Source organism: Mandrillus leucophaeus, unplaced genomic scaffold (assembly GCF_000951045.1).
Source record: "Mandrillus leucophaeus isolate KB7577 unplaced genomic scaffold, Mleu.le_1.0 Scaffold972, whole genome shotgun sequence".
In the NCBI taxonomy this organism is placed as follows: domain Eukaryota; kingdom Metazoa; phylum Chordata; class Mammalia; order Primates; family Cercopithecidae; genus Mandrillus; species Mandrillus leucophaeus.
The window spans coordinates 179382-206902 of record NW_012110608.1 but is presented as its reverse complement, the minus strand read 5'-3'; the positions used below and the strand labels follow the sequence as shown (position 1 = coordinate 206902).

Here is a 27521-nt window from a genome sequence, read left to right as displayed (position 1 = left end):
TGAAAGTACAAAATTCTCTGGTAAGAGGAAATACACAGAAAAAACACAGATTATTATATCACTGTGACTGTGGTGTGTAACACTCTTATCCTAAGTAGAAGAACTAAACGATAAACTAATCAAAAACAATAACTACAGCATCTTTTGGAGACATAGACAGTACAATAATATGTAAATCGTAACAACAGAAAGTTAAAAAGCAGGGGGATGGTGTTAAGGTGTAAAGTTTTTATTAGTTTTATTTTGCATGTTTGTTTCTTAATGCAAACAGTGTTATTATTAGCTGAAAATAGTGGATTATTAGATAATATTTGCAAGCCTCATGGTAACCTCAAAAAAATATACAGTAGATATACAAAAAATACAAAAGCAACAAACTAGATCATATCACAGAATCACCTTCGCTAATGGAAGACAGGAAAGAAAGAAAGAAGAGAAGATCACAAAACAACAAGAAAACAAATAACAAAATGGCAGGAGGAAGTCTTTACTTACCCACAACATTTAATGTAAGTGGACTGAATTATCTAATCAAAAGTTGAAGAGTGAATGAATAGATATTAAAAACAAAAGCAATTAATCTGTTGCCTGTAAGAAACATATTTCACCTCTAAAGATAGATATAGACTGATACATATGTACATATACATAGTCTGAAAATAAAGGGATAGAAAAGCATATTCCATGTCTATGGAAAACAAAAAAAGAGCAGGAATAGCTATACTTATATAAGACAAAATTGATTTCAAGACAAAAACTATATGAGACAAGGTAGATCACTATATAATGATAAAGGAGTCAATTCAGCAAGAGGATATAACAGTTTTAAATATATATGTACCCAACGCTGGAGCATCCAGATATATAAAGCAAATATTGTTAGAGCTAAAGAGAGGTAGTCCCTAATAAAATATTAACTGGAGACCTATATCCCACTTTCAGCATTGGACAGATCTTCCAGATGGAAAATCAAAAAAGAAATATTGAAATTAATCTGCATTATAGACCAAATAACAAGAAGAATGCTGCAAACTATACAGATGTATGGAAATTAAATAATATGCTGCTGAATTACCAATTCGTCAAGGAAGGAATTAAGAAAGAAATTGAAAAAATTTTTGAAATAAATAATAATGGAAACACAACATACCAAAATGGATGAGATACAGCAAAAGCAGTAGTAACAGGGAAGTTTATAGATATAAGTGTCTACATCTGAAAAAGGGGAAACTTGAAATAAGTAACCTAACAATGCATCTTAAAGAACAACAAAAGCAAGAGCAAACCAAAAGCAAAATTAGTACAAGAAAAGAAGTAATAAGGAAATAAATGAAATTAAAATGAAGAAAACAAAGCAGATCAGTGAAAGTAAAAGGTGGTTTTTGGAAAAGCTAAACAAAATTGACCATCCTTTAACTAGACTAACTAAGGGAAAAATGAGAGATGTAAATAAATAAAATCACACATGAAAAAGGAGACATTACAATTGATACTGCACAAATTAAAAACATTAATAATGGCTACTATAAGCAACTATACGCCAGTAAGCTGGAAAATATAGAAGAAATGGACAAATTTCTACACACATGAAACCTACCAACATTGAACCACAAAGAAATCCAAAACCTGAGCACAACAGTAACAAGTAATGAGATCAAAATCATAAGTAAAAGTCTCCCAGTAAAGAACTACCTTGAACCTGAAGGTTTGACTGCTGAATCCTACCAAATGTTTACAGAAGAAATACTTTTAATCCTACTCAAAGATTTTGAAAAATAGAGGAGGGAATACTTCCAAACTATGAGGCCAGCATCTCCTTGACACCAAAACAAGACAAAGACATATCAAAAAAAGAAAACTGATGCAAAAATTCTCAGCAACATACTAGCAAAACAAATTCAACAATATATTAGAAAGATCATTCATCATAACCAAGCGGTATTTATTCCTGGGGTGCAAGCATGGTTCAACATGCAAATCAATCAGCGTGATACATGATACCAACTGAGTGAAGAATACAAATCATATTATCATTTTAATTGTTGCTGAAAATCATTTGATAAAATTCAGCATCTCATTATTACAAAAACTCCCAATAAACTGGGTATAGAAGAAACATATCTCACCTTAGTAAAAGCTCTATGTGACATGCACACAGCTAGCAAAATACTGAATGGAGAAAACTGAAAGCATTTTCTCTAAGATCTGGAACATGTCAAGGCTGCTTACCTTCACCACTGTTATTCAACATAGTGCTGGAAGTCCTACTAGAGCAATTTGACAAGAAAGAAATAAAGGGCAACCAAATTGTAAAGGAGGAAGTCAAATTATCTCTGCAGATCGTATGGTATTATATTTGGAAAAACCTAAAGACTCCGCAAGAAAACTCTTAGAAACTGATCTACAAATTCAGTAAAGTTGTAGGATACAAAATCAACATACAAAAACCATTAGCATTTTTATATGCCAACAGTGAACAATCTGAAAAAGAAATAAAAAATTAATCTCATTTGCAATAGCCAGAAATAAAATTAAATAACTGGACGTTAAACAAAGAAGTAAATGATCTAATGAAAACCATAAAACATTGATGACAGGAACTGAAGAGGACTCCAAAAAATGGAAATACATCTCATTTTCATGGATTGGAAGAATCAATATTGTTTAAATGTTCATCCTACCCAAAGTGATCTCCAGATTCAGTGCAGTCCATATCAACATACCAATGGCATTCTTCACAAACATAGAAACAACAATCTGTACAGTTATATAGAACCACAGAAGACACAGAATAGTTAAAGCTATCTTAAACAAAAAAGAACAAAACTGGAGGAATCACATTATCTGACTTCAAATTGATGGTGGTGGTGGCCTATCTGGAGCAGCCTCTGTGGGGATGCCAGCTACAGTGGGGGAGATGCAACTGGGGCTACACACTATGCAGAGCCAGCGGGGGCTGGTAACTGGTGGGAGCCCCATCCCCTACTGAGTTGGCAGGGTGGGAGCCCCATGCTCCTGTGTGCAGCTGCAAATGCCCAGCCAGAGTTCTGAACCCAGGCATCCCTGCCCTCTTGCGGGGCTGGAAAGCCATCCCTGCTTCTGCAGGCTCAGAAGTGCCTTCTCCCTCTCTCTGGCCACTTCCCACTCCTGGTGCCTGCTCTTGGGTGAAGCAAAGTTGTGGCCATGTCTGGGTGCTGTAGCAACCCAACTGGGTGTTTGCATGATTGGAGCGGTGCTGACACACCAGACCCTGCTGCCTCAGCTTCCTGTGGACTTTGAGCACTGAGGATCATGAGAGGGATGCCAAGGAAGCTGAGGGTTGCTTGGCACGGGCCTGCAGGCACCCCTTGGCACAAACAGCCTGGGTGCTATGGATGGCAGGTTGATGGTGGCAGAAGGCAGACAGTCTCCTGGGTGGAAAGGGATGGGTTTCAGGTGAAACCCCACCTTCAAGCCAGATACAGTCTGAAGCCTGGAGGCCAGGCTGCCAGTTCCAGGTGGAGTCCATGGCCCAGAGTGATAACTTACAGTGTTTTTTCTTGGCCCACCCATGGCTTCCCATGGACCAATCAATAACCATTTCCTCCCTGTGAGCCCATAAAAACCCCAGACTCAGCCAGACTCTGACAGACACTGAGATTACTAGCTGCAGGAAGGCGCTACTCACCTTGGGTCTCCTGAGTGTTCTGTCACTCAATAAAGCTCATCTCCTGGCTGACACATGCACCCTTGCTCACTATGTTGTGGGTAACAAGAGAGAAGAGCTACAGTCCTTTGGGGAGCCCAGACTTAGGGTGTCCCTGAGCCAGAGATGTGACATCCTCTTTGGGGCTCTGCAGTTCCTGGCATCTGCAAGCTTCCAAGCACCACTACGTTCCCCACATGCAGACGCAGGTGGTTGCAGTGGAAGGCACATGTGGTACATTTGGTCCAGTCACAGCCTTGCATGGAGCTGGTACCTGTGTCAGTGCCTGGAGCTGCCTGCCCAACAGCAGAAGCCAGCATGCCTGGCTGTGCACAGTGTCTGGTCCCCACACTTGCTCACCCACAGACCCCTCACTTCTCTGCCCCTGGCTTGCCCTTGGCAGGTAGGGGATCCAGGACAGTGGTGTGAGCCAAGTGCAGCCTGCCAAACTGAATGGGTGGAATAAGCCTAGAAGTTGTAAGTAATACTGAAGCACAAGGTCCTGCCAGCTACAGAGTTTTCTAGCTTGCAAAATTACACCCCAAGGATCCCATGACAAAATTTTACTACAGTGCTATAATAACCAAAACAGCATAGTATTGGCATAAAGACAGACGCACAGACCAATAGAACAGATAGGAGAACCCTGAAACAAATCCACACATTTACAATAAACTCATTTTCGGCAAAAGTACCATGAACATACACTGGGAAAAAGAGAGTCACTTCAGTTAATGGTACTGGCAAACTGGACATCCATATGCAGAAGAATGAAAGTGGACCCCTATCTCTTGCCATATACAAAAATCATATTTAAATGGATTAAAGACTTAAATCTGAGATGTTGAAAGTACTACAAGACACTGCTACAAGCAAACATTGGGGGAGACTTTAGGATATTGGTCTGGGCAAAAATTGCTTGAGTAACACTGCACTGGCACAGGCAACTAAAGCAAAAATCAATAACTGTGATCACATCAAGTTATAAAGCTTCTGCACAGCAAGGGAACAATCAACAAAGTGAAGAGACAGCCCACAGAGTAGTAGAAAATATTTGCAAACTATCCATCTGAAAAGGCATTAATAACCAGAATATATAAGGAGCCCAAACAATTCTAGAGGGAAAAAAAAGCTTATAATCCAATCTAAAAATGGGCATACAGATGGCAAACAGAAATATGGAAAAATGTTCAACATTACTTATCACCAGAGAAATGTAAACCAAAACTACAATGATATATCATCTCACCCCAGTTAAAATGGCTTATCTAGAAAGACAGGCAATAAAAAGTTCTGGTGAGGATGTGGAGGAAAGGGAACCCCCACACACTGTTGGTGGGAATGTACATTAGTACAACCAGTATGGAGAACTGCTCATAGGTTCCTCTAAAAACTGAAAATAGAGCTACCACGTGATTCAGCAATTCTACTGCTGGATATACCCCAAAGAAAGGAAATCAATATATCAAAGAAGTATTCTGCACTGCCATATTTGTTGTAGCATTCACATTAGGTAAGATTTGGAAGCAATCTAAGTGTCCATCAACAGATAAATTAAATGTAAAGAAAATGTGGTACATATGCACAGTGGAGTACTATTCAGTCATAAAAATGAGATCCTGTCATTTTCAACAGCATGGATAGAACTGGAGATCATTATATTAAGGGAAATAAATCAGGCGCAATAAGGCAAATGCCATGTGTTCTCACTTATTTGTGGAATCTAAAATTCAAAACAATTGAACTCATGGCCATAGAAAGAAATATGGTTACCAGAGATTGGGAAGTGTAGTGAGGGGGTCGGGAGGAGATTGGAATGGTTAATGGGTAAAAAGAAGTTGGAAAGAATGAGTAAGACCTACTATTTGATAGCACAACAGGGTGACTGTTGTCAATAATAACTTAATTGCTAAATATTTAAACAACTGAGTATAATTGTATTGTTTGTAGCACAAAAGTATAAATACTTGTGGGGATAGATACCCGATTCTCTATGATGTGGGGATGGATACCGAATTCTCTACGATGTGATTATTAACATTGCATGCCTGTTTGAAAACATCTCATGTCCCCCATAAATATATATACCAACTATGTGCTCACAAAAATAAAAAAAATAAAAAATACGTAAATTCTTACTTGATTGTATTTATACAGGTCTTTTACATATATTCTAATATATTTACATGAATAATCATAATAATTTATGAGGGTAAGAACTCATGTCCCTCTTTTGGACCTCAGGAAACTGAGGCCTTGAGGATTTAAGTGATTTGCTTATTACCTCATGTCTTATAGGTCAAATAGCCAAATGGTGAACCAAATTTGACTCAGAGTCCAGTATTGTTAATACACCACATTGTCTCCCTCACCTATTGAAATGATAGCAGTAATAATGACAACTGACATTAATTGAAAGCTTATCATATGTCAGACATTTTTAAAGCATTTTATTAATTTATTTAGTCATCTTTATTGAGTTATTTTTTTCTACCAAAGTTGGCTTTCTTTCTTGACTTCTAAAATCCTTGTATCTAATGTATGTCTTTTCCATGCAAATCTTCACAATTCTTTAGGAAACACAGACCAAAAAATGTAGGAAAAAAATCCAAGAAAAAGGAGTGGTAGGGGGAACACATAAATTACAGGACTGGACACATTATGTTCATTTGGGACTATGTTCATGTAGTTGTCTCTGTCAATCAGTTGTAGGGCTGTAGTTAAGTAACAAGACATCACCTAATCTACTATTTAAAATGTTAGTTGACAGGGTACATTTCTATGAAAAAGTTTAGCTGAGCCTCCTATTTTATGAAGTTTAGGTTATTATGCCAACATCAAAATGTAATGTCATGTTTGTTGCCCTAAGGTGTATTTATCATCTTCGAATTGTTTGCTTTCTCAAACTAGACAGGCAGAGAACAAAAACCAGTTGTATGTATTAATATATAGTAAGCTTTAAACTTAAGCCAATTTTAAATGGATTTCTAGTAGCTCATGAATCAAGTGTGATTAACAGCTTTAAGAAAGATTCTTTTTTTATTTTATTTTTAAATTATACTTTAAATTCTCAGATACCTGTGCAGAACGTGCAGGTTTGTTACATAGGTATACACGTGCCATGGTGGTTTGATGCACCCATCAACCCATCATCTACATTAGGTATTTCTCAAAATGCTATCCCTCCCTCCACCTCCTGACAGGCCCCGGTGTGTGATGTTCCCCTCCCTGTGTTCATGTAAAAGAAAGATTCTTTCCAGTCCACAAACAAAGGTCATTTTAGAACTTGGGGCTAGGTAGAGGAAGAAAATCCTAGAAGGTGTCAGATGCTAGCAGAGCATTTTTGCCTACTTCATTACTTTGCATCCCTCTTTTCTGGTTTAGTTCTTGGGCCTGAAGGTCAATATACTCTGCCTTTCTTTAGTGAATGTCTTCTGATTTAGAATTAGGCCAAAACAGACTTTGATTGAAAGACGAAAATACTACTAGTAACTGATTTTACAGTGATTACAGCATCAATAGAATAGATTTTGTCAGTATTCTCGTGAGAGAACTATCCAAATGATGCATTGTGGTTTAAATAAGGCTTTCTGCTCTGAATAGGCCTTTACTTAAAAGTATTTATTGAGTACCTACAATGTATAAGGCACTCTGTTCTGTATTCTGAGGCACACCAACATAAATCAGATGTGAGACCTGCCCTTGAGGAGACTCTGTTATCTAGTAGAAATAATAAGACTTTTATGTGAAAGTGTATTTTTTCACATTTCATATCATATTTCACAAAAAATATCTAGGTATGTATATATTTTTTTCCAGATTTCTTCCTTTGCACACAATGATTAGGCTTGGCAAGCTTGCTTTTATGTAATAAGAGATCTTAAAATGCAGAAGCAGTTATATCAGCAGGTAACTGTGGAAGTAGAAGGCAAAAGAGAAGTACATTGCATTAATTTACTGATTGTTCATGCCTTACTGTGTGAATAACCATTATATTTGTATATAAATTAAAACCTCTTAACTTGTAAAGATAGAAATTACTGAATATATCATCTTGTTTTGCTGTACCATGTTAGTTTTCTTTTTGTTCAGATAGTTCTGTCTTTATAATTTTATGGTGTCCAGTCCATCACTGATGGGCGCCTAGGGTGATTCAATGTCTTTGCTGTTGTGAATAGTACGGTGATGACTATGCAAGTACATTGTCTTTTTGGTCGAATGATTTTCTTTTGGATATATACCCAGCAATTAGATTTCTAGGTCAAATGTTAGTTTTGTTTTAAGTTCTTTGAGAAATCTTCAAACTGCTTTCCACAGTAGCTGAAATAAATTATGTTCGCATCAACAGCATGTAAGCATTCCCTTTTCTCCATAGCCTCGCCAGCATCTGTTGTTTTTTGACTTGTTAATAGCAGCCATCCTGACTGGTGTGAAATGGTATCTCATTGTGGTTTTGATTAACATTTCTCTGATGATTAGTAACGTGGAACATTGTTTTATATGTGTGTTGGCCGTTTGTATATCTTCATTTGAGTAGTGTCTATTCATGTCTTTTGCCCATTTGTAATGGAGTTAATTTGTTTTTGTTTGTTAATTTGTTTAAATTCCTTACAGATTCTGGATGTTAAACCTTGGTCAGATGTGTAGTTTGTGAATATTATCTCACCTTCTGGTCTGTTTACTCTGGCACTAATTTCTTTTGCTGTGCAGAAGTTCTTTAATTAGGTTACACTTGTCGATTTTTATTTGTTTTTTCTTTCTTTTTTTTTTTTTTTTTTTTTTTTTTTTGCTTTTTGCAATTGCTTTTGATTACCTAGTCATAAATTCTTTCTCAAGGAAGATATCCAGTATGGTTTCCTAAGATTTCTTCTAGGATCCTTAGAGTTTGAGGTCTTACATCTAAATATTTAATTCACCTTGAGTTACATTTTGTACTTCATTTAAGGAAGGGGCCCAGATTCAATCTTCTGCATTTGGGTAGCCAGTTATCCCAGAAACGTTTATTGAATAGGAAGTTCTTTCCCATTGTTTATTTTTCTAAACTTTGTCAAAGATCAGATGACTGTAGATGTGCAACTTTATTTCTGGGTTCTCTATTTTTTTTATCTTAGTCAGTAAGTCTGTTTTAGTACCAGTACCATGCTGGTTTGATTATTGTAGCCTTATAGTGCAGTTGGAAGTCAGATAATGTGATGCCTCTGGCTTTGTTGTTTTTGCTTAGGATTTCTAGAGCTATTTGGGCAATATTTTAGTTTCATATGAATTTTAAAATAGTTTTTTTTGTAGTTCTCTGAAGAATGTTATTTTTAGTTTGATAGCAATAACATTGAATCTGTAGATTTCTTTTGGCAGTGCGGCCATTTTAACAATATTATTCTTCCAAATCATTAGCATATAATGTTTTTCCATTTGTTGGTGTTGTCTTTGATTTCTCTTGGAACTGTTTTGTAGTTTTTGTTATAGAGATCTTTCACATTTTGGTTTGATGTGTTCCTAGGTGTTTTATTCTTTTGTGCCTATTGTAATGGAATTGCATTATTTACTTGGCTCTCAGCTTGGATGTTATTGTTGTATAGAAATGCTACTGATTTGTGTATATTTATTTTGTATTAGAAATTTGTACTGAAATAGTTTATCATTTCCAAGAGGCTTTTGGAAGAGTGTTTAGGTTTTCTAGGTATAGAATCGTATTGTCTGTGACAAGAGATAATTTGACTTCTTTTTCTATTTGGATGTTTTTATACTTTCTCGTGCCTCATTGCTGTGGCCAGGACTTCCAGTACTATGTTGAAAAGGAGTGATGACACTGGGCATCCTTGTCTTATTGCAGTTTTCAAGAGAAATGATTCTAGTTTTTGCCCATTCATTATGATGTTGTCTGTTCGTTTGATATAGATTACTCTTTTTATTTTGAGGTATGGTTCTTTGACACTTAGTTTCTTGAGGGTTTTTATCATGAAAGGATACTGGATTTTATTGAAAGCTTTTTCTGCATCCATTGAAATGATTATATGGCTTTTGTTTTTCATTCTGTTTTTGTTGTGAATCACATTTATTGATTTGTATATCTTAAACCAACCTTGCATCCCCAGAATGAAGTCCTGCTTGATTGTGGTGCATTAACGTTCTGTTGTGCTGTTGGACTCAGTTTGCTAGTATTTTGTTGAGGATTTTTGTGTCTAGGTTTATCAGGGATATTGGCCTGTAGTTTTCTTTTTCCTTGTGACTTTGCCAGGTTTTGGTATTAGGGTAATGCTGGCTTTTTAGAATAAGGTAGAGAGATTTCCTTCCGCTTTGTTTTGGGAATACTTTCAGAGGAATGGGTACAAGTTCTTCTTTGACTGGTAGAATTTGACTGTGAATCCATCTGGTCCAGGGCTTTTTTTTTTTGGTTGGAAAGTTTTTTTAAATTACTGCTTCAATTTTGGAACTCAATATTGGCCTGTTCAGGGTTTCAGATCCTTCCCTATTAAATCCCAGGAGGTTGTGTGTTTCCAGGAATGTATTTATATCTTCTAGATGTTTTAGTTTGTGTGCATAGAAGTGTTCATAATGGTCCCAGAGAATCTTTTGTATTTCTGTGGGGTCATTTGTAATGTCACCTTTGTCCTTTCTGATTGTGCTTATTTGAATCTTATGTCTTTTTATCTTTGTTAATCTACATAGTGTATGTCTGTCAGCAGGTTTTATATTGTACCATGCAGATAAACCTACAAGCCGGTAGATGGCACTTACAGGTAAGAGCTGGCTGCACTCAACACAGCTAGGTGTATACTTGATTCTTGTTTACCGAGAGACTCTTTGATGAGGGCCCTGCTGTGTCACAATTTCAGTGGACCAGGCTGGGGCACCCAGCACTGGCCCACACAGACTAGTTCCAGGTCAACAAGCTGGGCCTGGTGGCAAGTCTCATTGTCCAGAAGAGACAGCTGCTATAGCAGCTCTCTTCCCTACCCAGGCTTATGGCAGGGCAGAGCACAATTCCAGTGCCTACTGCTGAGGCACTTTTCACAGTTTTGGCTGTGGAGACCCCCTACTTAACTCCAGAACAGAATTTCCAATCTCTGGCGAAGGACTAAAATGCCTGCGTGGTTGTGCCACCAGGTTGCATGACTGACTTTTATGAACCCGGATTAAAAATCGCATCCTGCTCTTAGTCTTGGGTATGGGAAAATATCCGCAGCTTTTCCTGGTGTCTTTCCCTCACAGTGTCTTCAAGCCTCTTCCCATGTTAGCTCCAGGGGTTGGGAGAAAGAAAGTGCTGTCCATCGGCCTGAGTTTCTTGGATCCCCAGTGGAAAGATGAATCATAGTGGGAGGCTCTCTGCCTCTCTCATGTACTTTTATCACTTTTATTTTTTCTCACTTTTATCAGCTCTATGCCATCACAGGGCCTGTTTGCTGACATTCTTCTCCCAAGGATCTGGGATGTTCCTCACAATTCTGGTGGATCCTCATTTTCCTTCTTGAATTAAAGCTCACAGAGTTTATCTATATGAACTATGTTGTTATTTCCAAGTGGCTGAGGCATGCTCTAATACACCTTCTTGGGAAAACAAAACAAAAAGACAAAAAAACCTTAGCTATCTTTATTGCTCTTCCTCTGACACCTAGAACAAGTGTCAAGAAAAGTCTCAGCTCAATAAATAGTTGTTAAATGAGTGCTTGACTGAATAATTCTTAATTCTTAATCTTTCCCAACCAATACATCAGCAAATCTCATTAGTTATTTTAATAATGTCTCTTAGAGAGTAAATTTCCTCTGCATTTTTACAACTTATATCTTCCACTTGACCCTTGTTCTTTCAGACCTAGATTAAACAATAATTTCTTAACTAAAGTCTATTTTCAACCTATCTTGCATACTTCTCTTATACTAATTTTCCTCACTGATTTTCTTGTCTCATTTTATTGCTTATAACATACACATTATATTAGGGGACTCATGAATCCTGTTAACAATCCCTTTTGTAATGTGAATCTTGCAATTAAGCATTCCATTACAGAATATCTTATATGTCTGCAAAGTTTTACATGCCTATAGTTTCCCTTCTTATGTAGTATTTTTGCCTTCTCTTGTAGTCCCCAGAGCACTGCTAGGCCCAGAATGAGTACTTAATAAATACTTGCTGCCTTGACATACAGACAGTTATCCATTTGTGTTTTTGTGAAAAAGCTAAACTCTTATTCAACAAAGTGATTGAAAGAAACCAGAAAGTAACTATGCAAGTAGTTAGGAAAAATATCGGTGAACGGAAATTTTAATCTTAAAAGCTAGTACTCTAAAGGGGTAGTACAAAGGAATTTTTTGGGAAGTAATTAAACTGTTCTCTATGGTAGTTACATGACTCTATGCATTTGTTAAAATTCATAGAAATGTACAACAAAAAAAGTGAATTTCACAGTGTATAATTTAAAATAAAATTTAAAATATTTTTAATATAATGAAGGTTTTAACTTTTTTTTTTTTTTAATGCAGTATACTAAGCAACATCTTGTCCCCATGTTCTGGAGTTATGCACTTGCTTTTTCTTTCTTAAAAATAGTTTCAACTGGCCAGGCGCAGTGGCTCGCTCACACCTGTAATCCCAGCACTTTGGGAGGCCGAGGTGGGCGGATCACGAGATCAGGAGATCGAAACCAGCCTGGCTAACACGGTGAAACCCCGTCTCTACTAAAAATACAAAAAATTAGCCGGGCATGGTGGCACGTGACTATAGTCCCAGCTACTCGGGAGGCTGAGGCAGGAGAATTGCTTGAACCCGGGAGGCTGAAACGTGACTATAGTCCCAGCTACTCGGGAGGCTGAGGCAGGAGAATTGCTTGAACCCGGGAGGCGGAGGTTGCAGTGAGCCGAGATCCGAGATCTTGCCACTGCCCTCCAGCCTGGGTGACAGAGTGAGATTCCATCTCAAAAAAAAAAAAAAAAAAAAAAAATATATATATATATATATATATATAGTCCCAACTATAATGGTAGGTGATTATTTCCCTTCCTAGTCTCCCGCATAATACTTTGGTATAACCCAAGTTTGGTGTTGTACTCTATCCTCTTCTTTTTCCTTTTCCACATTTAAAATAAATTATTAAGTATAGTTGAAATTATGCCTTCAATGATATACAGTAGCCTGATTTATATAAAGTTTACCAACTTCAATTATTTTTTTTCTCCTCAGAACAAACTTTCAAGGCCAAATTCTTGTTATTCATAAAGCACCCTAGGTGCAATAAAAATGCAGAATTTAGACCTTAGTTTAAGCTTTTCTTTTTCTCAGTAAATACTGTTCACAGTCATGAGCCATCTTTTCCTTCAATTGTACTAGTAGATAATAGGCACTAGGCAGTCATTGAATGTATCCAAATATACCTGGTCCCCCTGTTGGATGGAAAAGCTAGACAGCTTCATTTTGTGACCTGATACTCTGCTGAATAAGCAAAGACGATGGAAATTTCCTTTCCAGACCAGACCATTTTATGAAAATAACTTCTTAGCCAAGAAGCTATTGGGGTTGATGAGGCCCCTATTCTGTGCTAGGCTACATGGAAAGATTGCTACAATATATCAGACATTTTGATAGAAAAGAGCAAAATAATTGCAGCAGTTCTTTGAATGGAAAATTTTAACATTACAAATAAATTCCATCTGTGTCTGCACATGTAGTAGTTACAAGAAATTTTATAGCCTTAACTTTTGGTCAAACTGGCTACACAATGTTGGGGTAAGAAAGACTGGAATTTCCAGACCTTCATTAATCATACCTGCATGTAGGTGAACCCCAAAATTATATTGACCAGAAGTTGTGATAAGAATTGTACTCTGTTTAGCAGATGTGTGTTTATTTAGGAAATGAATGTATTCAGCAAAACCTCAAATAAAATATATTCATAAATACACCATCAGGTAGAGTTAAAAAAATACTGCTTTAAGTTATACCATAGCTTCTAATCTTAAGTTTGTGATATTTATAAAAAGTCTTGCTGATTTTTAATGAAGACTGCATAATTAAAGAAACCTCCTAAGACTTTCCATAAGTCAAGGGACACCCAGCTCTCTACTGATTATCATAAACTAAATTGGCAATCTGGGACATTTTATGAAAATTACTTGTATTTTAATGGATTTTATGCAATACCATTTAAAATATGTTTTTGATTTCAATTCTATACTTGAAAAGAAATGAATGCTGGAAAATGTATTAGACAAAAATATTTATTAGAATAACTGCTTAAAATATGTTTTTAACTGTTAAAAGAAAGTAATTTTACATTTTAATACTATAGTTTTCTGTTTATTATTTTAAAGCCACTCTTTTTTTTCCATTGGTTTGACTAGCTAGCTTCCCATTTTCAATTTTTAGTATGAAAAATTTCCTGATTGTTTAACAAATTACTGTTATTCTTTTTTTTATTTAGGACGTAATTCTTTAATTTCCTCTTGTATAATATGGTGGTAAAGATCATGGGTTCTAAAGTTGAGCTGTTTAGTTTGAATCTCTGTTCCACCATTTTCTAGCTGTGTTCTCTTGGGCAAGAAAGTTAAGCTGCTCTGAGAACTGCTTTCACGTTAATTAAAATGAGACACAGTGCTTAGTGTCATGTCTGGCATATGATATAAGTATTTAAAATGTATAATTCTCACATATGTTTCACTGAAGTATGGCAAATTGAATTTTAATGTCCCACTAAACTTTAAACATTCTGAAACAAAAATAGTATTTTCTAATTTTTTTGCTTTCTGAAAACCGAGGCTGTGGAACCAGAACTAACCTACAGGACTTCGGGGGTAGCTTCCACTGCTAGGATATTTCTTGGAAACATGAACTGAAGAAAAATAGAAATATAGAAAAAGTATTAATCATTTTTAAAATTGCTGCAGGACTACAAGCGCCTACCATCATGCCCGGCTAATTTTTTGGTATTTTTAGTAGAGACGGGATTTCACCATGTTAGCCAGGATGCTCTCAATCTCCTGACCTTGTGATCCACCCACCTCGGCCTCCCAGAGTACTGAGATTACAGGCCTTTGAAGACCTCAGCAAACTAATGATCAAGGCTAAGGAAATGGTGGAGTTATCAAAATCAATTGCTAATAAAATTAAAGACAAACAAGGTGACATCACAGAAGATGAGACCATCAGGTTTAAATCCTACTTGCTGAGCATGGGAATAGCTAACCCAGTTACCAGAGAAACCCAGGGCTCAGGCACACAGTACCACATGCAATTGGCCAAACAGCTGGCTGGAATATTGCAGGTGCCTTTAGAGGAGCGAGGGGGAATAATGTCACTCACAGAGGTGTACTGCTTAGTAAACCGAGCTCGAGGAATGGAATTACTCTCACCAGAAGATTTAGTGAATGCGTGCAAGATGCTGGAAGCACTGAAATTACCTCTCAGGCTCCGTGTGTTTGACAGTGGCATCATGGTAATTGAGCTTCAGTCTCACAAGGAAGAGGATATGGTGGCCTAGGCCCTGGAGACAGTTTCAGAAAAGGGATCCCTAACATCGGAAGAGTTTGCTAAGCTTGTGGGAATGTCTGTCCTTCTAGCCAAAGAAAGGTTGCTGCTTGCAGAGAAGATGGGCCATCTTTGCCGTGATGACTCAGTGGAAGGCCTGCGTTTTTACCCAAGTTTATTTATGACACAGAGCTAAGGGTTTTGTGTTTAAAATCCTTTTTGTCCATATGCTTGCGTCGTGTAGAGGTTGTATGACATTGAGCTAAGAGATAAACCCTGATCAACTGAGAATTTATTAGAACTTCAAGAAAACAATTGCTACATAGCAGCAGTCTTTTTAAATTATTTCTTAACACTTCCACTTGTTTTCACATCAAGAAAAATTGAATTATTTATATGGAATTCTACATATTCTGGAAGGCTGGGAATATTTAGTGCTTTTTTCCTGTTCCCCGAAAAAGATAGTCACTTAGGTGTTGGTCTGTTTCAAATCTAATGTTAAAAAGTTGCAGTATTCTATGATGAAGAATCATTAACAAATATTTATCATGTAGATATTTTAAAATATCCATAAATATTTACAGAAACTGCATCTATACCAACAAACAAAGAAACATTCCTGAGATGTTACCTGAGATATACCTGAAACATACCTGAGATGTACAGAAGCACAGAGATGATTAGTACCCTTTTCAAATTTTAGAGAAGTTATAATGGGCAGAATCCCGTTTGCTGTCAGTTATACCTGTTTGTCAGTTAGTCAGACGCTCAGGTAAATTAGATATATTTTAATAAATTATCTATTGTTGGATCACTAAGTGATATTTTAGAATAAAGTATCTCAGATACTTTAGAATAAATCACCTAAGATACTTTAGAATAAATCCTTCCACTTGTGCATATGCATGCATCATTTTAATGGCGAAAATGTATCTTACTCTCTCACCATGGAAACTGGCTTATAACTGAACTTCGCTTTTCAGTAAAGATGGTATTCAGTTTTTTGGCATCCCTGGGCTGCATTGGAAAAAGAATTGTCTTAGGTCATACATAAAATACACTAACCCTAATGATAGCTGATGAGCTAAAAAAATTCCAAAACGTCTCATAATGTTTTGAAAAAGTTTATGAATTTATGTTGGGCCACATTCAAAGACATCCTGGGTCACATGTCGCCTGCGGGTCCCAGGTTGGACTAGCTTGTTTTAATATATGGCCTCCCGCTGGATCTTCAACAGGTTTTAGCCACATTTTCAATAAGCAGTTCAGCATTTTTAAAAATCAGTGGGTAAAATGAGTATTTGCATTTCTACAATTTTATTTCCTTTAAGTTATACTTACTACTAATATTGATAAAATTAAAACAAAACAAGAGAAAAAAGCAGTTCTGCTTACACAACACTTGAGTAATAACACCAGACATTAAAGTTCTTTTTTCATGCACTTTACTTTCAGTAAGGATGCTGACATGTTACTTTCTTTTTTCAACTTGAATACTTTTAGATTTATGTCAATAAGTGATTCTGTGAATCAGGATCAAAATGCTTAAGGCAAAAGCATGTTCATAGAGTGAATAAATGCTTTGCAGCTGGTATATACTTTAAAATGAGGCCATGGTTTACTTTTTGTCTTTTGATAAATATATGGAGATTTGCTTTTGGAGTGAAAATAGGTAAAGATGTAATGTGGATCACGATAATTTATTTCACAAATAAATAACTCACTTAACAAGAGAGTGATGAAGGAATTGTATTATCATCCCTGGAGATAGAAGAGTTTAGTCTGGCTTGATGGAATATTTTTGTTTTTTGTTTGTTTGATTGTTTTTTTTTTTTTTTTTTTTTTTTTTTTTATTTTTGTTTTTTTTTTTTTTTTTTTTTTTTTTTTTTTTTTTTTTTTTTTTTTTTTTGAGACAATCTTGCTCTGTTACCTGGGTTGTTACCCAGTGGCGTGATCATGGATCACTGCAGCCTCACTTTCCTGGCCTCAAGCAAACCTCTCACCTTGGCCTCTCAAAGTGCTGGAATTACAAGCATGAGCCACTTTGCCTGGCAGTTGATGGATTCTTCAAGCATCCATGACTCCTATTTTTAATTGAATTGTTATACAACTTAACACCCACCATTTTCTGTTCGACCAGGTGGTGAAATTACAGGCTTTAATCACCCAACGTAACATTTGATGTTCAGATGACCTTCCTTTTCAAAAATCTGGACACTTTATAATAGTCAAAATAAGTTGTAAATGGTAGATGTTGGCATACGATTTTTTACTGGTCTCTTGCTTTTTCGCACATCTTGTGAGCAGTGGCACTGACCGCTTTTGTTCTGTATTATCTTTTCAAAGATGCAAATATCCTTGAAAGATATAGTGTCACCCTTCAGAGCAAAAGGTAAATTTGCTTACTGCCCAGTATAAAGGATTCAGATTGTGTATCCTTTCCCTCTGTATCATCATGTAGAAATTGAGAATCAGTAAGCAGGTAAAAGAAAATGCTGATACTCTGATTACTGCTGTTTCTGTGGCCCAGGGGTCTCATGTTATCTGCCAGCATCCTTAAAACTGTGGCAGGCTTACAAGTTAGTTTGCAAGTAGGGTGAAATCTCAGACTCCACCATTCTTGACAGTAGTTCTTATTTCTGGACATACTCTTGTTCTTGATAGTCATAGTTCAAATAACTATGCTAACAATTAATTGCACAGAAATTCAGTAATGAGCCCATAGAATTATATGATCCAAGGCCCTTTTATTTTAGCACCGTTTGTTTACTAGTTGATTAACTTCTTGGATCATTTGATTCTGGTCTTATTTAACTAATTAGGTAATGTATGGCAGTTGTTCTCAGCTGGGAAGTTTGGAACATGCTTTTTTGGCTTGTGTCTGAGAGTACGTTTATAGTGCTCTCTGGTATATTCATCTGGAGCACACTGCTGTGGCTTCAGACTAGTTCTTCTTCCTATGGCAAATAAATTTGTTTTGGTGGGTAAACAATTATCTAAGTTCCCAGGCTCCCTTGAAAAGAAAGTGTTTAATTTCCTTTGTAATGAAATCTTATCACTTTACCAACTATAGAGGAAAAAGCCCAATGTTACAACTAACATAGTCTGAAAAGGTAGTATTTGCTTTTGTTGTGTTTGTTTTCTTTAGTCATGGGGAGCCCTTGAGGCATGATGATTACCATATGGACCCACCATCAGTGACAGATGTTTAGCAGTTATTTTCCCAGAACAGCCTAGAGAGAGTGACCAGGGAAGTGCAGTATTTTTGTGTGTGAAAGTAACTTGATCAAGACTTATCTACCTACTAAGTCTGTGCAGCCTTGAAGAGGCATTGATATAAACAGATTTTAGATTGTTAAGCAACATTTATTAATATGCATTGCTTTGTGGAGATTCTTACAACTTCTTTATTATTTATTTATTTATTTTGAGATGGAGTCTCGCTCTGTCACCAGGCTGGAGTGCAGTGGCACGATCTTGGCTCACTGCAATCTCTGCTTCCCAGGTTCAAGTGATTCTCCTGCCTCAGCCTCCCCAGTAGCTGGGACTACAGGTGTGTGCCACCACACCTGGCTAATTTTTGTATTTTTAGTAGAGATGGGGTTTCATCATGTTGGCCAGAATGGTCTCGATCTCCTGACCTTGTGATCCGCCTGCCTCAGCCTCCTAAAGTGCTGGAATTACAGGCGTGAGCCACTGCGCCCCACCACAAATTCTTTTAAAAAACAAAATTGCAATCATCCTATGTTTGTGGGAGGCCATTTAAACTCTTTTACCCTGAATAGACTGTAACTAAAGGTTAGTTTTGAAATGGGTGGCTATGTTTAATTTTTCAGTGTGTAAAAAATAAAGGCATGCCTATTTGTCTCATTATATGAAGTTAATAAAGCATGCTATTTAGTTAGACAAGGGTTTCATTGTTTTGAAAGCTGATCCTGTGATCTAAAATTCTGACAGAATTTTCTGTGGAAATTACCCAGTTATATAATGTGTACAAAGATTTGGTATCTTCTGCTATTAGACATTTAATAGAATAATAATTATTAAGGGTATGTAAAACAAATTTATATAAGTTGAATTGGGGCATTGTGTGCCATTTCAGTGAACTTGATCAATATGCCAAAGGATTATGATTCTTTCCTGGATTTGATGGCTTGCTTCACAGTGAGTGTTAGGTTGAGATTCTGTCAGAGTGATGCCATTAGCAATAGGTCAGTGCTCTTTTAATAATTTTCTGTTTTGCTCCCCTTCTTTCACTTTATTTATAGTTCAGTTATTTATGGTTGCCACTGTAATAACAATTTTGAGTTTAAAAAAGTCATTGCCTTAAAATATTTTTGTTGTATTGAGAGAAAATTTGGTTCTAGCAAAGAGACATTTTACTGGGATGAAAATACAGCAAGGCATTTGTAAAAATAGCTTTTTTTTTCCCATTGGAAAAATAAAAGGAAGTGGAGAAATACATTTATTTCAACCTAGAATCATTAGGAGTTGCAGTTCTGAGAATTTTCATGTGTGTTTCTCTGGGTATTATTGGTCTTCTTCATAGAATGATTTGAGGGACTTTCAGAGATTATGTCAATAACTTCCTTACTCCTCATTATTTCACAATGATTTTGGTTTTCCCGTTTTTTCAGAAACAAATGTTGGTGGATTTTCACAGTGAACACTAGCTAAGTACTTGAGTAGATTTTGAGTGTAGGGATTGAGGTTCAGATTTATTTCACTTTAGAACATTTTCTACTGCTTCAGATTTATCTGTTCATTGGGAGAGATAATGCTTTTGCATTTGAAACAATTTAATAGGTGCCAAATACTGCAGTCAATCTAAGAAAATAGCAATTTTACAATTTGGCAGGATGTTCTTTGATGGGAATTGACTTAGAGCTCAAGAAATATATTGCTCGACAGTATTTAACTGCCAGTCAGTTTTCTTATTAGATTCTCTTACTTCAGAAGTTCCTTTTTAATGGATCATTATCAAGATATAATTTCTTACTTTGGTCAGCCGTTTTTCTGAGCACAACACTTTTGGAGTTTTGCTGTAATTCAATAAATTGTTATGTCTTCTTAAGTTTCTCAGGGAGAAATTTACAGTCTCCCAGTGATCCTTTAAACATTTACTGGGCATACAAAGCAGCCTATCTTGTTTCTCAGAGCCCCATGATGTGAGTGAGGAAAGTCATTAGGCTTCATTAATGCTCAGGCATCAGCCCAGCATATTGTAAACTACTTGGCTGACAGTGCTACCTAGCAACTATATTGCTTTCTTTAAACACTTTATCAGCCTTATTTGTTGTTTCTATTGATATTGACAGCAACTTAAGACACATTTTATTGAATTGTGCAGATACAGTTTTCTTATGTTTGATCCCAAAGTCCAGTTCTTCATTTACATACCTTCACTATTATACTGCCCTAGAAAGAATTTCCTATATTATGGTTGATGCACTATTCTGTCGTTCATTAGTTTTAATAGCTTGAGGGGAGGGATTTTCTCTCAACTCTATATATCTCTAGTTCGTTATGTATATTTAAAATACTAGCTACCAATCCTTGAGCACTTATTATCATTTATTTATTTATTTATTCTCTGCATATTTATAGAATACCTGCTATGGGTCAGATATGACAGCAGGCGCTAGATAACATGATGAGCCATGAGAGAACTTATAATTAGCAATCTAGCTTGTTTTTTGACAGGCAGTGCAATAGGCATATTGCATCTGTTACATATAATTTTCTGTGCAACAATTCTAAGAGATGGGTATTATGACTCTCAACTGATGGATGAAGAATTTGAGACTCAGAGAAGTTAATCAACTTGCTCAGTCACACAGATAAATGGAGGATCTGAGATTCAAATGCAAGTCAGTCAGGTTCTGTATTAGTTTTCTATGCTGTGTAACAAATACTAAGTACTTAGTGGCTTGAAACAGCACACACTTATTACATCACAGTGCCTATGGGTCAGGAGTCCTGGCACAGCTCAGCTGAGTTCTCTGAAAAACTACAGTCAAAATGTCAGCGAGGACTGACTTCTTATCTGATGGCTCCACTATGGCAGAATCAATTTTCAAGCTCATGTGAATGTTGGCAAAATTCATTTCTTTGAGGCTGTAGTGCTCATGGCATTTTGCTTCTTTGTAGCCACCAAAGAAAGACCCTAGTGTGAGTCTTCTAGAAAAAGTCTTTTATAACATAACATCATCATTAGAATGACATCCTATCACCTTTGCCAAATTCTATTGGTTGGAAGCAAATAGCAGATCCTACCCACACTCAAGGGGAGGGAAGCATACAAGGGGGAGTGAATACCAGGAGGTAGGAACATGGTGGGGCCACATTGGAGTGGGTCACAGATTCCACAATCTACAATCGTTCCACTATACCATGCTGCATCTAGTAAGAGCTCAATACCTATGAATTGATTTTTTAAAATTATGTAAAGCTATATAACATTATTAGAAAAGTTTGGGGGTAAAATCCCCATAATCTCATGATCCCAGCACAGTTCGATGAGTCTCCTGAGCAAGGTGCTAGGTACTCATGCCTGCTGTCTCTAAACCATCATAATGATGGTGTTTGACTTCTTGTTAGTCTTTAAAAAATATGCACAGTTCTCCTTTTTACTGCTGAAATCAGAGCAAATACATTATTCTCCAGAATTCCTTTCTCACTTTTGATATTAACATTTTTTCTTGTTGCTGCAAAATTATATAGCTGTCATTTTCAGCGTGCTCACAACATTCTTTCAACTGTCCATGCCATCAAACATTTATTTTATCTCCAAATGATTGGATATGCAGGCAACTTTCAATCTTCCACTACTGAAAACAAATGAATGAACAAAAACAACAGAACACAGTTGCATAACTACTTTCAGACTCAGAATCCTGCCGTCTTTTGTATTATTTACTTAAACTAGGAATCCAGAAGTGAAATTACTGGATCAAATAACATGAACATTTTCATGACTCTGGGTGCATGCTATCAAAATACTTCTGATTTTATTTGACTGACTTAATTAACAGCCTTCAAAATTGCCAAGGCATATGATAGTGCTATTAGGAACTCTTTGATCACTGGGAAGACAGTATCTTTACCTGTCCTAAATCCAGGTGTTTTGGTTGAGAGAAATGGGGAGAATTATCTTTTCTTCATGGCCATGGGCCATTTCTAAGGGTCTTATTCTACCCTGGAGTTCAAGTGGAAGACATGGATACCCTCAGGACACTGCCTTACCCTTCATATCAAATGATGTCATGTCTATGGATGTTTTTCCTGGTCACAGTGTAGGACAGTGCCTTTCCTACAATGGATCAGAGGCTATTCTCACAGGACATTTGGGAAATCTGTATTTCCTTGTGTACAGGGACAGATTAGACTAATTTATTTATTCAGATGCAGTACTCTGCTATTGTATGTATCCACTTTAGCAGCACATATTACAGTAGGGTTTTCTGCAGTAGAAAAGTAAAAGAAGAAAAAAAGCTAATGTTACACACAGTAGACTGGATCATAGTTGTCATCCAGTTAACACTAACAAGAACAGATTAATTGATTATTACTTTTCTTGTGATTCAAGAACTGATAGTTTGGAGTTTGTAGTTACAGTCTTTTTTTTTAAAGTATCTGTTGTGAGCTGGAGAATTTAGCTACCAAATTTGGTTTGCATATGCCTGCCCTGTGACCTCACATCAGCCTGTTTGAAGGTTTGTGTATTTGTGCTTATCCTTATATGGGAAGGCTGCCTGGAGAATCTGTCTGACCAAAATTAGAAGCACTGTAGCATTTGTAGGAAGTGTGGTTTTAGGATGTGGGTTGTCTTTGTTGCATAGAGAAGGTGGTGAGTTGGAGAACATCTTATGGACTATAAAATAATCATCGTTTCATAGCTCTTAATGATCCTTATAACTAGTCAGATTCCCTTGATTCTCTAGATTCTTGAACTTGTCCCTTGACAAAGTTCCCCTAGAGAGAATTGAAATCTATATAGAAACTCACTGTACCGAATTGATAGTGGTAGTGATAAGGGCAGGGAAGTGGAGGCTGGAATGAACTGGTTTGTTTGCTTTCAAAATCTTAGTGTAACTCCAGGCAGAAATTTTTGAAATGGAAGGTCAACATATATTAGGCTAGCACTTGTCACAAATATTTAGTTTTGGTACTTGCTTATGACAGTGTGATTTGTTTCAAGGAAGGCTTTTGCTTTAAGGGCACCTACTCCCAAAGCCCCCAGAACAACCTAAAGTACCTATTCCTCTATTCCCTTTTACTACTGATTTTCTGTAGCCACCTATGGTCACAAGCCACTGACACTGTTGTGGAAACACTTTGTGGAAGCACTGTTGTGCAATGTTCTTAACGTCACACTTTATTTGACTAAATACATGAAAACAATTCCAAATGGAGATAGGACTTTCTTTTGGTCAAGTCATTGTAATTCATACGAATCATTGCTTCTTCCCAGAAACTTTTTCTTACAGAATCTTAAAGATCCAGGAGGCTTTTATTGCTGCTGGCATGTTTCTTTGTTTCAGTATCACATGATCTCAGACTGGGAAAGGACAAAATGATTACCTAAAAAAACCTATAGTGTATAAAACCTTCAAAATACTCAAAATAACCAACAGGGATTCTTGATTTTTCTTAGGCCAAACTTTAGAATTAAGCGTGATATAAACGTATTATGAGTCATATCTGCACTCAGGTAGGCTTCATTAAGTTGGCAGACAGTCTAATTAGCATGAGACAACATACATTGTAGTGCATGATTTTGTTATTCGTAGGCTTGGTGTTCAAATGGTGCTTTTTAGTCTGACAGAGCATGCGTAACTGTGTAACTTGGAACATGTTCTTTAATCCATCTGAGCATTTGTCTCTTTGTCTATGAATTTGGAATGAAAATAATAACAACTGTCTCATAAGATTATTGTTAGAATTAAAAAAAATAAGCATGTAAAGAGCTTAGCACAGTGCCTGGCCCATAGGAAGCACTTAATAAATAATAATTGTTGTATTATACTTTACAATACAATTGTATCTGCAATGCAGAGAGAGACTTAATACATATAGAATTCCATAACCCATTGCTAGCACATTCTAAAGTGGGGTCTGTGTCTCACTGTTTCTTCTTATGAGCCCAGCCCTAATATAACCACTTACCTGTAGCAGAAAGAGGCCAAATTTTGATTAAGGGCTTGTTAGATTCCATCATTTAAATTATCTACTAGTATGGAACATATGACCTTATCATTGTAATTAAAGTTCCTTCAGACCATAACTACTATCTTTATTTTATTTTTACTTCTATTGGGGTAAGAACAGTGGCCATTAGGCTCAATGTGTACTCGGACTCTAATCTTGATTGAACTATAGCTCCTAACATTGTTAGGCAGGAGTCGAACACTGATCCTTCCCTAGAAGCAGAAGATCTTAGAGTTGAAATTGGGTATTCCATTGATTTTGTTTATAATGATGTAGAGATTGATTAAATTGTGTACATACTCATTTGGATAAAAAAGGAAGCAAAATCACAGTCCAGTAAGTAGAAGTTAGGTTTAAATTATTTAGCAAGAACACATCAAAAGTGATATTCTTTGTAAAAGATTGTCGACCTTCTATAAAAATCAAGAAAAAGGCCATATAAAATATCATGAGGCTAGACAGTGAAACATAGTGGAACAAACTTAAGATTTAGAGTTAGGGATATCTAAGTTTGAATTCCAGCCCTGACACCCAGTTGCTTTGTGACTGTGGATAAATTTACTTAACCTGTTTGAATCTCAGTATTCTAGTCTGCAAAATGGAGATAATAATATCTACCTTGCTGGGCTACTCTAACTATTCAATGAAATAATATATGCAAAGTGCCCACTATAGCTATTATCACTTAATTGACCTTCTACAAATGGTAGCTCTTACTAATATGAATTATAAGAAGACAGTATCTGTCTTCCAGTCTTTTCAGAACACAGCCTCAAATTGAAATCCTCCTGAATTTAGAAATAATTACAGAGCACCTTCTGATAGCCTAAAGTGTCTCTCTATGGTGAAGAAGCCCGTAACATATGTGTGGCCAGAGCCCTAAATCTTGTAAAAATGTTGTGCTTTAACCTTTTTGTGTTTTGGTAAAGCAGATGCTATCTCTTTATCATAGGATATGCTAGAAGGATACTCTGTAGGGCTCTGGGCATTTTTGAGGACTCCTACTTCTGATCAGCTTTGTTCTAGGATTTGGAGAATAAGGAAGTTCTTTGCTAGTTGCGAATGGATAAGAATCTGTGTGCAAACAGTAACTATGAACAATGTCTCCCTGTATTCAAATCCTAGGTAAAAAGAATGCATGTAGTTATATTGTACATTCCACAGGCATTAGTACTTAAAGGGTGGGAGGAATATCTGGCATCAAAAAAGTGGCTAAAAGCATAAGTAAACCCCACTAATAAATGGAGTTTTCTCCAATCAATTTTGGAGAACCCATCAATTTAATTTGGTACATGAGATGTTTAATCCAGGAAATTTATTTTGAATAAATGTTTCCAAGTAAGAATCGAACCATGAAAAATCCTGCCCAGTCAACCTCAAAGACTGATGTTTATTACTTTTTAATAAACGGTCATGGGTTGCTGATTACAGCCACCTTACTTTTCTCAAACTTCCCAGAAACTCTAGAAAGTATGGTCAGACTCCCACTATGCAGTAGGAGCTTTTATAAAAGCACCTTGACTACTTGAGTGTGGGCTGGATTTATTGACTTTGTTCTAAATATACAGTGAGGAAAAGGGATAAACAGTGCAGCACTCTGGCAGACACTACTATAACCAGTTAATCAAGGTTAATATCACCATCAATAAGTCAATTGCTATAATATGCCCTATGACATGATGTGATGAGAAAGGCATTTCTTCTTTGTGGTATTTGTCCCAAATATCCATAACCCCAGTATAATTACTGGAAAAATATAAGACAAACTTGACCTGAGGGACATTCTACGAAATACTTAACCAGGGCCCCTCAAAACTGTCAAGGTCACAGGAAAGAAGAAAAGTCTGAGAAACTCTTACAGCCCAGAGGAGACTAAGGAGACATGGCAAAGAAGTGTACTGACACATCCTGGAAAGGAACAGAAAAAGAACGTTATTAGAAAAACTGATGAAATCCAAATAGGCTGGAGTTTAGTTAGTAGTATCATACCAATGTTGGCTTCTTAGTTGTGACAAATGTGCCACTACGAGGTAAGATGTTAACAACAGCAGAAACTGGGTTAGTGATATATGGAGACTTTTTATTAGAGTTGCAACTTTTCTGTAAATGTAAATTGCATTCCAAAATTAAAGTTTATTATAATTAAAATCTGAAAACGTTTTGGTGGTGCTGAATTTAAAATAAAATTGTGAGATCAATCAGTATTAGTATCTACTTTGTGTCCAGCCCTGTGGTGAGCACTATATGGGAGGATAACAGCAAAAGGCATAGGCCCTACTTCCAGATAGTTTATCAACTAACTGAAGAGATGTGACTTTGACACGAAATGATTGGCAAACATTGGTACTCTTTGATTAAGCTCCAAACTGGGTGGTAAAAACTGCAGGAGGTCTGATGGAGCAGCCACAGAGGACTTCACGGAGTAGATCTGGAAGAATCTACTCCGTGATTCTCAGTGGATACTCAGTGGAGAGAGGGGAGACTTGAAGATGAAGGGAACAAAGTGAGAAAAAGCACTGGAGTGTTGGGCATGACATGTTCGGAGGAGAATAAAGGCAGCCTGATCTGATCTGGGAGAGAGGGGGCTGCATACTTTTACAGAGGCAGATGAAGCAAGGCCTCATTATGCAGGGCGTTGAAAGTTAAACAGTCTGAGAGGGTAGGGGTTGGAACCGGCCACAGGGAACCTCAGTAGCAGTTGGATAACTGTATGTGTCTCAATTATTTGAATTTCAGCCTTTGGCCAAATTTATGACTGTCATATATTAATCAGCTAACAACTGTCTTGGCATGTACATTTGATAAGACTATGTGGGGACGATGTTCACCTGCAAGAGGTGAAAGTACAGCCATGCCCACTTTCTGGATTAAAAAGGCTTTTTCTTAACTAAATGAAATATCACTTCTGAATAATCTCATGTATCCAGACCTTTCTTGTCTGGAACTTTTCTCTGTCCATGCTGTTTTCCAGAGTCAGAAGGAACTTTAGTCCCTTTATTGTTACTGACTCAGTCAAAGCCTGTTTCTGCTTTCAAAAGGAATACATTGTAATTAGATCATTTTGCTCTTAAAAAAGTTCCTTGGGCAGTTTTTTTTTTTTTTTTTTTTTTCAAAGTGATGGGTGCAGTGTTTAATAAGAAAAATAAAAAGAACAGAAGGGGTCTGATGCTT

At 36.6% G+C, this 27521-nt stretch overlaps 1 protein-coding gene and 1 pseudogene across 5 annotated transcripts in view; both read left to right on the top strand.

Annotated features, from left to right (window-relative positions):
• The window catches only part of SH3BGRL (SH3 domain binding glutamate-rich protein like), a 102815-nt gene that overhangs the window by 52682 nt on the left and 22612 nt on the right, over positions 1-27521 (top strand). Inside the window, exon 1 of one of the 4 annotated variants that reach the window (XM_011970786.1) lies at positions 19156-19304. The exons of the other annotated variants lie outside the window; for them this stretch is intronic. Coding sequence (XP_011826176.1) covers positions 19257-19304 — 48 coding nt within the window. The 5' untranslated portion in view covers positions 19156-19256. Of the gene's footprint in view, positions 1-19155; positions 19305-27521 lie in introns of those variants that run through there. 4 annotated transcript variants of the gene reach the window in all.
• Positions 13396-15336, top strand: LOC105532614 (annotated as a pseudogene). Its single transcript, XR_001005015.1, has 2 exons — positions 13396-13403; positions 14688-15336. The product of XR_001005015.1 is annotated as a vacuolar protein-sorting-associated protein 36 pseudogene (transcript).